Source organism: Motacilla alba, chromosome 4, assembly GCF_015832195.1.
Source record: "Motacilla alba alba isolate MOTALB_02 chromosome 4, Motacilla_alba_V1.0_pri, whole genome shotgun sequence".
Lineage (NCBI taxonomy): Eukaryota > Metazoa > Chordata > Aves > Passeriformes > Motacillidae > Motacilla > Motacilla alba.
This window is the reverse complement of record NC_052019.1, coordinates 2,631,788-2,643,726: the sequence shown is the minus strand read 5'-3', so window position 1 is coordinate 2,643,726 and position 11,939 is coordinate 2,631,788. Positions and strand designations below refer to the sequence as shown.

Sequence of the window (11,939 nt, the reverse complement as noted above, 5' to 3'; positions counted from 1 at the left end):
TCCCCACGATTGTGCGTGTCCCCTGGCTGTCCCTATCCTGCGCAGAGTGTCCCTATCCCTGCCGGTGTCCATATGTCCCACGGATGTCCGTGTCCCCTGGCTGTCCCTGTCCCACGGGTGTCCGTGTCCCTGGGCTGTCCCCGTCCCGAGTAGCATGTCCCTGTTCCAGCCGGTGTCCGGTGTCCCTGTCCCCTGGCTGTCCCTGTCCCACGGGTGTCCGTGTCCCTGGGCTGTCCCCGTCCCGAGTAGCATGTCCCTGTTCCAGCCGGTGTCCGGTGTCCGTGTCCCCTGGCTGTCCCTGTCCCACGGGTGTCCGTGTCCCTGGGCTGTCCCCGTCCCGAGTAGCATGTCCCTGTTCCAGCCGGTGTCCGGTGTCCGTGTCCCCCGGCTGTCCCTGTCCCACGGGTGTCCGTGTCCCTCACGACTCCCGAACTCCATTTCCCATCACACCCCGCTCCCCTCCCTTCCCGCGGCGCCGCGCGCGCGGGCTGTGACGTCACTCCCCGCGCCGTGCCGTCACTCCCGGCGCCGCCATGCTGCGGGCGCTGAGGCGCTGCCGCCCGGGGCCCGTCCCGCTCCCGGCCGCGCTGGGCCCCGGCCCCTTCCCGGGGCTCTGCCCCGCCTGGGGCCCGCGGGCCGTGCCGGCGCGGGGCCGCAAGACCCGGCACGACCCCCCCGCCAAGTCCAAGGCGGGCCGCGTGAAGCTGCCGCCGCCCGTGGACCCCGAGGAGCTGCTGGTGGTGCTGGAGCGGTACCGGCAGCACCGGCTGGTGCTCAGCGCCCTCCGGTACCGGGGCTGGGCATGGGGCTCTGGGGCACGTCAGGGTTGGGCTGTGCCCGTGGAGATGGGCGCCTCTGGGGGGCTGGAGGCAGGGGCGGCTGTGGGGCAGGGGAAGGGCGGACATGGGCTGCTCTGGGGCTGGCTGTGGGGCTGTTTGAGGGACTGGCTGTGGGGCAGGGGAAGGTCGGGGCTGGTTATGGGGCTGAGGGTGGTTGTGGGTTGTAGGTTTGGGTTAGAGACTGGCTGTGGGGCAGGGCAAGGCTGAGGGTGGTTGTGGGGTTGGGAAAGGGACTGGTTATGGGGCAGGAGAGGGCTGGGGGTGGTTGTGGGGCTGTTTGAGGGACTGGCTGTGGGGCAGGGGAAGGTCGGGGCTGGTTATGGGGCTGAGGGTGGTTGTGGGTTGTGGGTTTGGGTTAGAGACTGGCTGTGGGTGGTTATGGGGCTGGGCAGGGGTGGGGGTGGTTGTAGGTTTGGGTAAGGGACAGGCTATGGGGCAGGGGAAGATCGGGACCGGTTATGGGGCTGGGGGTGGTTGTGGGGTTGGGAAAGGGGCTGGTTATGGGGCAGGAGAAGGCTGGGAGTGGTTATGGGGCAGGAGAGGGCTGGGGGTGGTTGTGGGGCTGAGGAGGGCTGGGGGTGGTTGTGGGTTTGGGAAAGGGACAGGCTGTGGGGCAGGGGAGGGCTGGGGTGGTTGTGGGTTTGGGTAAGGGACAGGCTGTGGGGCAGGGGAAGGTCGGGACTGGTTATGGGGCTGGGGGTGGTTGTGGGGTTGGGAAAGGGACTGGTTATGGGGCAGCAGAGGGCTGGGGGTGGTTGTGGGGCTGGTCATGGGGCTGAGGGTGCTTGTGGGTTTGGGTAAGGGACAGGCTGTGGGGCAGGGGAAGATCGGGACTGGTTATGGGGCCGAGGAGGGCTGGGGGTGGTTGTGGGACTGGGGGTGCTTATGGGTTTGGGAAAGGGACTGGTTATGGGGCAGGGGAAGGTTGAAGGGCTGGGTGTGGGGCAGGGGTGGCTGTGGGGTTTCTGGGGGCTGGCTGGCCTGGGTACAGGGCTGGCTGGGGACAGGGGCTGTGAGGCTGCCGTGGGGCAGGGGAAGGTTGGGGGTGGCTGCGGCTCTGGGGATGGAGCTGGAGGATGAATGAAGTGCTGGGAGGGCTGATGCGGAACGAGAGAGGGTTGTGGGGCTGGCTGTGGGGTGGGAGGCTGGAAATGGGGCTGTGAGGCTGGGGAGGGTCAGGCCTGTGGCCATTTGGGGCCGCTGTGAGGGGCTGTGGGGCAGAGGAGGGGCGGGTGTGGGGCACTTTGTGACAGGAGCGGGGAGATCTGGGACACTGGGGGTGGGAAAGAGTGGTGGGGTTTGGACTGATAGGGGCAGGGAAGAGTGGGGATGGTGGGACTGGGAGCACTGGGGGCAGGGAAGAGTGGGGATGGTGGGACTGGGAATGCTGGGGGCAGGGAAGAGTGGGGATCATGGGACTGGGAACGCTGTGGGGCAGGGAAGAGTGGGGATCATGGGACTGGGAACGCTGTGGGGCAGGGAAGAGTGGGGATCATGGATCTGGGAGCGCTGTGGGGCAGGGGAGGGGCAGGGTGGTGGGACTGGGAATGCTGTGGGGCAGGGAAGAGTGGGGATCATGGGACTGGGAATGCTGTGGGGCAGGAGAGGGGCAGGGTGGTGGGACTGGGAGCGCTGTGGGGCAGGGTGGTGGGACTGGGAGCGCTGTGGGGCAGGGTGGTGGGACTGGGAGCGCTGTGGGGCAGGGTAGTGGGTCTGGGAGCGCTGTGGGGCAGGGTGCTTGGGCTGGCTCTGCTGCCGGGCAGTCTGGGCAGGAGCCGCTGTGCTCCCAGCCCCGGGCAGGAGGAGCTCAGGGCCCTCCCCTCCCGCTGCAGGGCGGAGTTCAGGGCCGAGGTGCTGCAGAGGAAGCGGGAGGAGCGCCTGGCCGAGGACTCGCTGGAGGAGCTGGAGGAGCACCGGCGCCTGATGGCCTGGAACGAGGAGGAGAACGCCCGGCAGAGGGCACGCAGGTCAGCACGGCCCCTGCAGGGCCAGGGGACACTGCCCCGCCTGCGCTGCCTTCTGCTCGGGCAGGACTGGGCTGGCGTTCACAGAGAACCTTGGGCAGGGTCACTCCTGAGTTAGGAACTGGTTCAGGGCCGGGCCCGGCGGGGAGTGGTCACTCCCAGCCACCAGAGGTGTCCCCAGGGGTCAGGGCTCAGCTCCGTTTGATGTCTTTGCTGGTGATGTGCGTGGCAGCAGCAGATTTGCAGTGACACCGAGCTGGGCGTGAGCGTGGGTGTGCTGCAGGGCAGGAGGGCTCTGCACAGGGACCTGCACAGGTGGATCCAGGGGCCGAGTCCAAGGAGATGAGGATCAGCAATGGCCACAACAACCCCTGCAGCGCTGCAGGCTGGGGACAGAGGGGCTGGAGAGCAGCCAGGCAGAGAGGACCTGTGGGGACTGATGGACAGCAGGCTGGGCACGAGCCAGCAGCGTGCCCAGGGGGCCAGGCTGGCTCCTGGCCTGGATCAGGAATGGTGTGGCCAGCAGGAGCAGGGAAGGGATTCTTCCCCTGTGCTCAGCACTGCTTGGGCAGCACCTCGAGTGCTGTGTCCAGCTCTGGGCCCCCCAGTTTAGGAAGGACGTGGAGATGCTGGAGTGTGTCCAGGGAAAGGCAGCAAAGCTGGGGAAGGGGCTGGAACACAGCTCCAGACCCCTGTAGGAGCAGCTGGGGGGCAGAAGGAGGCTCAAGGGAGACCTTGTCACTCTCCACAGCTCCCTGACAGGAGGGTGCAGCCAGGATGGGTCAGGATCTGCTTCCTGGCAGCCTGGGAGCAGAGGACAAGAGGACACAGCCTTTTCCACCCTAATGGATTCTGTGATTCTGGGAAATCCTGACCTTTTTTAATGAATCTGCCTCTGCAGCTCTCGTGGTTCCTGTGCCTTTTGCTGCTGAGGGCCAAGTCCAGGTGCTCTGGGCAGCCTCCTGCTGTCCTGGGGGTGGATGTGTCACCTCATCCATCACATTTTCCTTTCTGTCTGGCAGAGAGGAGAGACTCAGGAAAGAAGAGGAGGAGCAGAAGAGGAGGAAGTTAGAGATTGCAGAGAAACAGGCCAGGAAAATGGAGGCTTTCCTGGAGGAGAAGGAGAAGGAGGTTCTCCAGCTGCAGGTAAGAGCAGCTGGTGCCTCCTGGCAAGCAGGCTGCCAGAATTCCCTGCCAGAATTCCCAGAATTTCCCAGGGAGCCATGTGGAAGCTGTGAGCTTGTTTTCCACGGATTTTTCAGCTGGCAGCTGGGAACACAAGCGTCAGCACCTCCCAGGGGTGTTGACAGCGTGTGGATGGGAGAGAGCTTGAGCCGGAGCTCTGGGAACAGGGTGGGACAATCCTGAGGGGGACAATCCTTGTCCTTTGCTTCAGGAGGAAGCCAAAAACTTCATCACCCCCGAGAACCTGGAGGCTCGGATCCAGGAGTGCCTGGACAACCCCCGGAACTACAACTTCGCCATCGACAAGGACGGGCGGATCGTCAAGCGCACGGTGCTGTCATAGCAGCCCTGCCACGGGGCTCCCGGCCTGTCCTGCGTCCAGAGCCCCCCTGGAAAACACAGATCCTTCCTTGGAATGTAGAAATTGGCCACAGAAGTGGTGGAGAAGGGCCCCGGGTCTGGCTGTGCTGCCTCCGAAGGGTTAACGCCTGTGGGAAAGGGGGTGAGGGGAAACTTGGAGGCTCCGGCAGCCTGGCTCAGCCCTGTTGCTGTGCCTGTGATCCCACCTCCCACGTGTTTGGATCCCTGCTGCCTTCACACACAGCATGTGGGGAGGAGCAGGAGCAGTCCTGAGGAAGAGCCTGGCTCGGCTCCTCGCTGTCAACTCCTCTGGATGCTTCCAAAGGCAAAGGAGGGCTGAATGAATTTGTACGAAACACTGACCTTCCCTTTTTATCTTGTTGGGGGAAGGAATTAATTGTAATCCTGATTTCACACTTCAAACCCCCCTTTGCACATCCCTTGGTGTGGCTGAATAAGAAAATGTGTCTGAATGATCCAGGATTTCTGGTGTCTCCTTATTCCCCCCTTCAGGCTTAATTTATTCATCACCACTGAAGGTATAGATCAAATTGTAATGACTTTGGGTGTTCTGGGTTGTTGGGGTCTTGCAGGCTCTCAGCTTTGTCCTAAAACTTCTGGTTTTGGGCTGCCCAGTGTTGAGCCTGGAGTTTGCTGTGGTTCAGCCGTGGTCTGCAGCTCCCTCTCCCTCCCTCCCTCCCTCAGTTCATTGACCTGAAACCCTCACTTTTTACCTCCACTTTTCCCTAAAAGCGTCTTCTTCTCCCGAGCCTGCACCTCAACCAGGCAAGCACACAAAACCCGCAGACTTGTGTCTGGGCTGTTTTTCTGTCCAAGTTTTATTTCTAATTAAGCTCATCGCTTCAGTCTGAGTCACAGCCCGGGCTGGGGCTGGCACAGCGATGGATGCGGGATCCTGCGCGTTCTCTCCTGGGTGGCTACACAAACAGCAGCTCCTGGTCACAGGATGAGTCAGTGCCACAGCCCTCTGAGGGGAGAGAGGGGGGAGTGTGGTGTGAAACCAGGCAGCACTCACCAGACCCCAGGGAACCCCCAAAACGGGCCCCAGAGATCCCTGAAACAGCCCCCAGGGACCTGATGAACGAGCTCCTGAAACAGTTCCCAGAAACCCCCCAAAACAGCCCTCAAGGACTCCCCAAAACAGCTCCCAGAGATCCTTGAAACAGCCCCTGGGAACCCCCCAAAAACAGCTCGCAGAGATCCCCAAAACAGCCCCTGGGAACCCCCAAAAACAGCTTGCAGAGATCCCCAAAACAGCCCCCAGGGACTTCCAAAACAGCTCCTAGCGGTCTCTGAAACAGCCCCCAGGAACCCCCACAAACAGCCCTCAAGGACTCCCCAAAACAGCCCCCAGGAACCCTCTGAACCAGCCCCCAGAGATCCCCAAAACAGCCCCCAGGGACCTCTAAAAACAGCCCTCAAGGACTCCCCAAAACAGCCCCCAGGGACCCCGAAAACAGCCTGCAGGGACTTCCAAAACAGCTCCCAGACATCCCCAAAACAGCCCGCAGGTTCACAGCAGGATCCCTGGCAGTTCAATTTAGGGAGGAGGGTGGGATTTTGAGGAAAAACTGATGAGAGCAGCAGGGGACGTGACTCCTGCACTTGCTCAGCCCCCAGAATTTGCTGTCTGCGTCCCTCCAGCCCAAACCCTCCCGGTCTCATCCCTTCCCTGGGCTCTGGATAGATCATGGAGCCCGCTCTGGCTGTCGGGGCGATGGATGGACACACGGACGGGACAAAGACAATCCCTTGGGCATCCTCCCCTCTCCCACTGTTCCAAGAACCCTGGATCCCCTGCCGGCCGTGCGAGGGCTCAGCACGGGAATCCCGGGATGCCGTGCCGCCTCACCGCTGCTGCAGCAGATGCCGGGAGCGGCGCAGCTCCCTCCGGAGCCGCACGGTTTGCGGCCCGACTCGCAGGGCGTGGGCAGGAAGTTTTCCTCCTGGCAGCGCAGCGTCTCCGAGGTGCCGATGTAGCAGCCCAGCTCCTCCCCGCAGCAGATGTTGGGCCCGAAGCAGTGGCCCTTGTTCCGGGGACCGCAGGGCAGGCACTGCTCGGGAACGGGGGGTAAGAAGGTTGGGAGAAGGGAAGGATGGAGCTGGGAGTGCCCTGAGCTTCCAGGACCTACCTTCCTGATATCCATGTCCAGCACAGCGCGTTTGCCCCCGATGGGGCAGTTCTGGATGTAGCAAGCGGAGGAGAGAGTCAGGAGCCCCAGGAGGCAGAGGGCCAGAGCCTTGCAGGACATCGTGGCAGGACAGGGGGGATTTTTGGCTGCTCATCCCAACAGCTGGCCCTGTATTTATAGTCCTGGCTCCTGCTTAGGGATTCTGGCACCGGCGTCACCCGTGCTTCTTAAAAACCACAAGGCATTGCTGCCCACAGCAAGGGCTCGGCTAATAGCAGGAGGTCGAGGACGTGAGGTCAAGGACAAGGTGCTGGTTTTCTCCTCTGTGATGAGTCTGGCAGCAGCAGGGACGTGTGGAGGTTGTGGATGGAGCTGGAGGAACGTGTGGAGGTTGTGGATGGAGCTGGATGAAGGTGTAGAGATTGCGGATGGAGCTGGAGGAACGCGTGGAGGTTGCGGATGGAGCTGGAGGAATGCGTGGAGGTTGTGGATGGAGCTGGAGCAACATGTGGAGGTTGTGGATGGAGCTGGAGGAACGCGTGGAGGTTGTGGATGGAGCTGGATGGACATGTGGAGGTTGTGGATGGAGCTGGAGGAACGCGTGGAGGTTGTGGATGGAGCTGGAGCAACATGTGGAGGTTGTGGATGGAGCTGGAGGAACGCGTGGAGGTTGTGGATGGAGCTGGATGGACATGTGGAGGTTGTGGATGGAGCTGGAGGAACGCGTGGAGGTTGTGGATGGAGCTGGATGGACATGTGGAGGTTGTGGATGGAGCTGGATGAACGCGTGGAGGTTGTGGATGGAGCTGGAGGAACGCGTGGAGGTTGTGGATGGAGCTGGAGGAACGCGTGGAGGTTGTGGATGGAGCTGGATGGACATGTGGAGGTTGTGGATGGAGCTGGATGAACGCGTGGAGGTTGTGGATGGAGCTGGAGGAATACGTGGAGGTTGTGGATGGAGCTGGAGGGACGCGTGGAGGTTGTGGATGGAGCTGGAGGAACGTGTGGAGGTTGTGGATGGAGCTGTATGAAGGTGTGGAGGTTGTGGATGGAGCTGGAGGGATGTGTGGAGGTTGTGGATGGAGCTGGAGGGACACGTGGAGGTGTGGATGGAGCTGGATGGATGTGTGGAGGTGTGGATGGAGCTGGAGGGATGTGTGGAGGTTGTGGATGGAGCCTGGGGCTTGGGGCCCTTCTCTGGCAGCCGCTTTGGGCTGCTGAGCTTTGGTGTGTCCTGTTGGGACCCCCTCTGGCATGGAGAGGGTAGGGATGAAGGAAGGCTGGAGGTGGGATGTGTCCACCCAGGAGCTGGAGGTGAGAAGAGTGTGTGCTTCCCCCGGCTTCCAATCCCTTTGGGTGGGAGGAAGCAGCCCCAAATCGTCTGGGATCAGCCATGGGAGTGTCCTTGTTGGCCCTGTCCACCCACCCGTGCCTGGCCTTTGGGGGATGCTCAGCACTGGGCTCATCCCTCTCTGGGACAACAGTGACACCCAGCCCATCCCCACCCACCTTCATCCAACAGCTCCAAAGCTGCCTGACAATACCAAACCTCCCGGGCAAAGGCCTGAAACTCCAAATTTCCCCACTGCTGCTCCTTGGAGCTGCTCATAGGGATTCAGTGTGATGTCCTGAGCCACATCAGCAGCAGACAGAGCCGCCCCTCCTCTTCCTCCCTGAGAAGCAGCACTGAGGATGAGGCCGGAGGCTGACGCAACCACCCAAGGTCCTGCTCACCCCGGCCCCTTGCCTTCCTTATCCCAATTAGGAGCTTCCCAGCTTGAATAAATTTCCTTGCCGAGGACAAACCTTGACGTCCGCTGAGATCATTACCCTGCTCTGGCTTAATTGGGAATTAGGCAGCCCAGAGCCGGACGGCCGTGACCTTTTCCTGTCCTCTGGCTTGCTTCAAAATCCACCACTTAGCGAGGCTGGCACGAGGGCAGCCGGGTCCCTGTCACCCACCCCGGGTCAGTCCCAGTCCCTGGGGACAAGGCGGGCGCTGGGATCCATGGTAATGGCTTGGAAATGGGGCTCAGCACCCGCTGTGTGCTGTCCCAGCAGCTCAGCTCGGGCTGCAGCACAGGGTGGAGGGAGGGAATTGTCATCCCAGAGCCCCTGTGGCTCCTCCAGGGGTGCCCAGACCCCTGCAGGACGTGTCTCGGGTAGACAAGTGGGGGAAAACCCAGTTATCAGCCCCTGGTGCTTTTTGGGGACTCGATTTTTGCCTGATTTTGAGGTGTTCATCAGACGGAGCATTCCCTGCTCAGCCACACATTCCCGGTGCTGCAGGAATGTTGGGGGTTCACACCCTGCATCTTGGAAAACCCGAGTGCTAGAGCTGGGCTGAAAGCCCAATTCCCTCATCCCAGCTTGGAGTCCCTCATCCATGCTGGTGTCACCCCTTTCCCAATGATTTTGGGGTGATTTGGTGTCGCCCCCCTTTCCCCAGGGCTGGGATCAGATGCTGGCTGTGGGAAGCAGGTCCTGTATCAATCCTGCATCAATCCTGGACCAGTCCTGCATCAATCCTGGACCAGTGCTGCATCAATCCTGCATCAGTCCTGGACCAGTCCTGCATCAATCCTGCATCAATCCTGCATCCCCTGGGGGCTGCAGGGAGCTGCCGCGGGCAGGATGGATCCCGCCGGTGTCAGGGAGCTCCACCTCCCCGGAGGTGCCACCTCCCTCAGGGACAGTATAAAAGGACGAGCTGTCCCCTGTGCCGTGGCCAGTCCCAGCCCGGAGAGACCTCGGAGCAAGGACCCCGCAGGGTAAGAGAGCCGGGAGAGGGTTGGGATTCCCCAAATTCTGGGGGTGACTGTGGGATAATGGGGACTGATCCTCCCTGTCAGTGTCCAGAGGGGATGGGGAAAAATGAGACCAGCCCTGGAAGGAGTCTTTGGAGCTGGGAGCCCAAACCTCTCTGCTCTTGAGGGATTTGGGGTGCTTTTCCCAAGGAAAAAGCTTTTCCTTACTTTTTATCATTTTTAGTAGATGCTGCGCTGATTGCTGAAGGCAGCGAGGCCCCAAACCTGCCCCGGAGAGGGGCTTGGCCACGAGGTAATGTGACAGTGGCACATCCCGGCTGTTCCCAGAGTCCTGGAGCTGGGGTGCTGCTGGGTGGGACTCCATGGCCAGATCCCAAATTCCAGCTCTGCCTGAGCTCCTTCCCCCGGGAGCTAAAAGGACAGATCCAAATCCTGCCCCCAGCCCAGCCGAACCGCCTGCACTCTGTGGGGACTTGGGGACAGAAGACCCTCCAGCACCCCCATCCTGAGCCCCAGCCAGGTCCCCTGGAGCCCCCACGAGCCACCCCCAAGTGCCCGGGACGAGGCCAGCACAGTGCACGAGGGCTTTTATTGGGTCTGGTATGTACAGAGCCGAGCTGGGGGGGTCTGTCAGGGATGGGGGGACTCCCCACGCCCTGGCTCAGAGCAGGGGGTGCTTGCCCTGCTGCTGCTGCTGCTGCTGCTGCCGGTTTGCCAAGTGCATGAGCTTGAGGAGCAGATCTCCGGCCGAGCCATCCAGCACCGTCAGGTTCTTCTCCTCCGCCGCCTCCTGAGCGCCCTCGCTGCCCTCGTCCAGGCAGCCGGTGTCCATGGCGCACGTCTCTGCCGCAGGGAGCAAAACGCGGCCGTGGCACGGGTTATTTGGGATCATCAGGGGGTTGTTTTCGGCTGGGGAAGGGGTTGGTGGCAGCCTGGGGGATCAGCACAGTTCGTGCTCCTGTTTTGTCTCTCCCGCTAAGCGGGGAGCGGGGCTGGAATTTCTGGTACATCAAAGAGGCCGTGCTGGCCAGGAAAAGCTCGTGGTGGGTCAGGAAGGAGCTGCGAGCCCAATCCTTTAGAGTCAGAATGGTTTGGGTTGGAAGGGACCTTCAAAGAACACCTTGTCCCACCCTCTGTCATGGGTAGGGACATCTTCCACTAGCCCAGGTGGCTCCCAGCGCTGTCCAACCTGGCCTTGGACACTTCCAGGGAGCCAGGGGCAGCCACAGCTTCTCTGGGCACCCTGTGCCAGGCCCTCCCCACCCTCCCAGGGGACAATTCCTTCCTTACAGCCAGCTTAACCCAACCACCCCCAAACGATCTCCGAACTCCGCCGACACCGCTTCCACTCCCCACCTCACTTCCCCCTCCCTGAAACTAAACCCCACCACCGGCTAAGCTTTACCTGCGGACCTCTCTCCCCCCTCGCCATCCCTCCGTGCTGCCCACCCACCCTCGGTGCCCGTGCCCCGCTGCTTACCGGCGCTGCAGCAGATGCCGGGCGCGGCGCAGCGGCCCCCGGCTCCGCAGGGCTGCCCGGCGGGCTGGCAGGGCGAGGGCAGCAAATCCTCCTGGGCGCAGCGCCGCGTCTCCGCCGTGCCCAGGTAGCAGCCGAGCTCCGAGCCGCAGCAGATGCCGGGCCCGAAGCAGTTCCCTCTGTTGCCGGGACCGCAGGGCATGCACTGCGGGAAGGAGCTGCCTCAGTGCCCGCACCCCAAAACCACCCTTCTGCACCCCCTTGTGTTAGAAACCCCCCCTGGAGCTCCCCACCAGCTCCCCTTCCAGCTCCTGGAGGTGTCACACTGCCACCAGCAGCTCCCCACCAGCTCCTGGAGGTGCCCCGCTGCCACCAGCAGCTCCCCACCAGCTCCTGGAGGTGCCACGCTGCCACCAGCAGCTCCCCACCAGCTCCTGGAGGTGCCACGCTGCCACCAGCAGCTCCCCTTCCAGCTCCTGGAGGTGCCACGCTGCCACCAGCAGCTCCCCTTCCAGCTCCTGGAGGTGCCACGCTGCCACCAGCAGCTCCCCTTCCAGCTCCTGGAGGTGCCACACTGCCACCAGCAGCTCCCCTTCCAGCTCCTGGCGGTGCCACGCTGCCACCAGCAGCTCCCCTTCCAGCTCCTGGAGGTGCCACGCTGCCACCAGCAGCTCCCCTTCCAGCTCCTGGAGGTGCCACGCTGCCACCAGCAATGGTGACCTTATGTCCCTGCTTTGGGGTGTCGCCGCTTTGGGGCGTCCCCGCTTTGGGGTGTCCCCACGACCTCCCTGTCCCCTCTCCGTGCTCTGTCCTGTCCCGCTGCCCCCCAGCCCAGCAGGACGCTCTGCCGTGGCCAAGCCGGAGCCTCTTCTCCAGGTGCCAACAGCGCCTTGGAGCTGTCACTCCTGTGCCACTGCCCCATCGCGTGTCCCCCCGCCACCCCAAAACCCCACGGCTCCCGGGTGGGTGGCACAATGCCACGGAGCCAGCGGTGCCCGGAGGTGACGGGGAGCACCCCCGGAGCCACCGTGTCCCCAAGCCGTACCTGTCGCAGAGCTGTGTCGGCCAGCGCCCGCTTCCCGCCCCGCGGGCAGTTCTGGATGTAGCAGGCGGAGGACAGGGCGAGGAGGCAGAGGAAGGAGAGGGGCAGCGAAGGCTCTGCCATGGTGCAGGGTGCCCGGGGAAGCTGCTCC

At 62.7% G+C, this 11,939-nt stretch overlaps 3 protein-coding genes across 3 annotated transcripts; 1 reads left to right on the top strand and 2 right to left on the bottom strand.

The window, feature by feature from the left end:
* Positions 1-503: 503 nt before the first annotated feature.
* Positions 504-4,831, top strand: MRPS26 (mitochondrial ribosomal protein S26). Its single transcript, XM_038135468.1, has 4 exons — positions 504-787; positions 2,672-2,806; positions 3,826-3,949; positions 4,200-4,831. Exons 1-4 carry the CDS (start codon positions 534-536, stop codon positions 4,329-4,331), a joined length of 645 nt encoding a protein of 214 aa, XP_037991396.1. The 5' UTR covers positions 504-533; the 3' UTR covers positions 4,332-4,831.
* Positions 4,832-5,162: 331 nt separating this feature from the next.
* LOC119700385 (neurophysin 1) lies at positions 5,163-6,655 on the bottom strand. The gene is made up of 3 exons (XM_038135469.1): positions 6,502-6,655; positions 6,222-6,423; positions 5,163-5,336 (listed from the first exon to the last, which is right to left on the bottom strand). Exons 1-3 carry the CDS (start codon positions 6,619-6,621, stop codon positions 5,287-5,289), a joined length of 372 nt encoding a protein of 123 aa, XP_037991397.1. The 5' UTR covers positions 6,622-6,655; the 3' UTR covers positions 5,163-5,286.
* A 3,184-nt stretch (positions 6,656-9,839) lies between these two features.
* On the bottom strand, positions 9,840-11,939 carry LOC119700701 (vasotocin-neurophysin VT-like). The gene is made up of 3 exons (XM_038136213.1): positions 11,792-11,939; positions 10,750-10,951; positions 9,840-10,112 (listed from the first exon to the last, which is right to left on the bottom strand). The coding sequence occupies exons 1-3, from the start codon at positions 11,909-11,911 to the stop codon at positions 9,931-9,933; spliced, it is 504 nt and encodes a 167-aa protein (XP_037992141.1). The 5' UTR covers positions 11,912-11,939; the 3' UTR covers positions 9,840-9,930.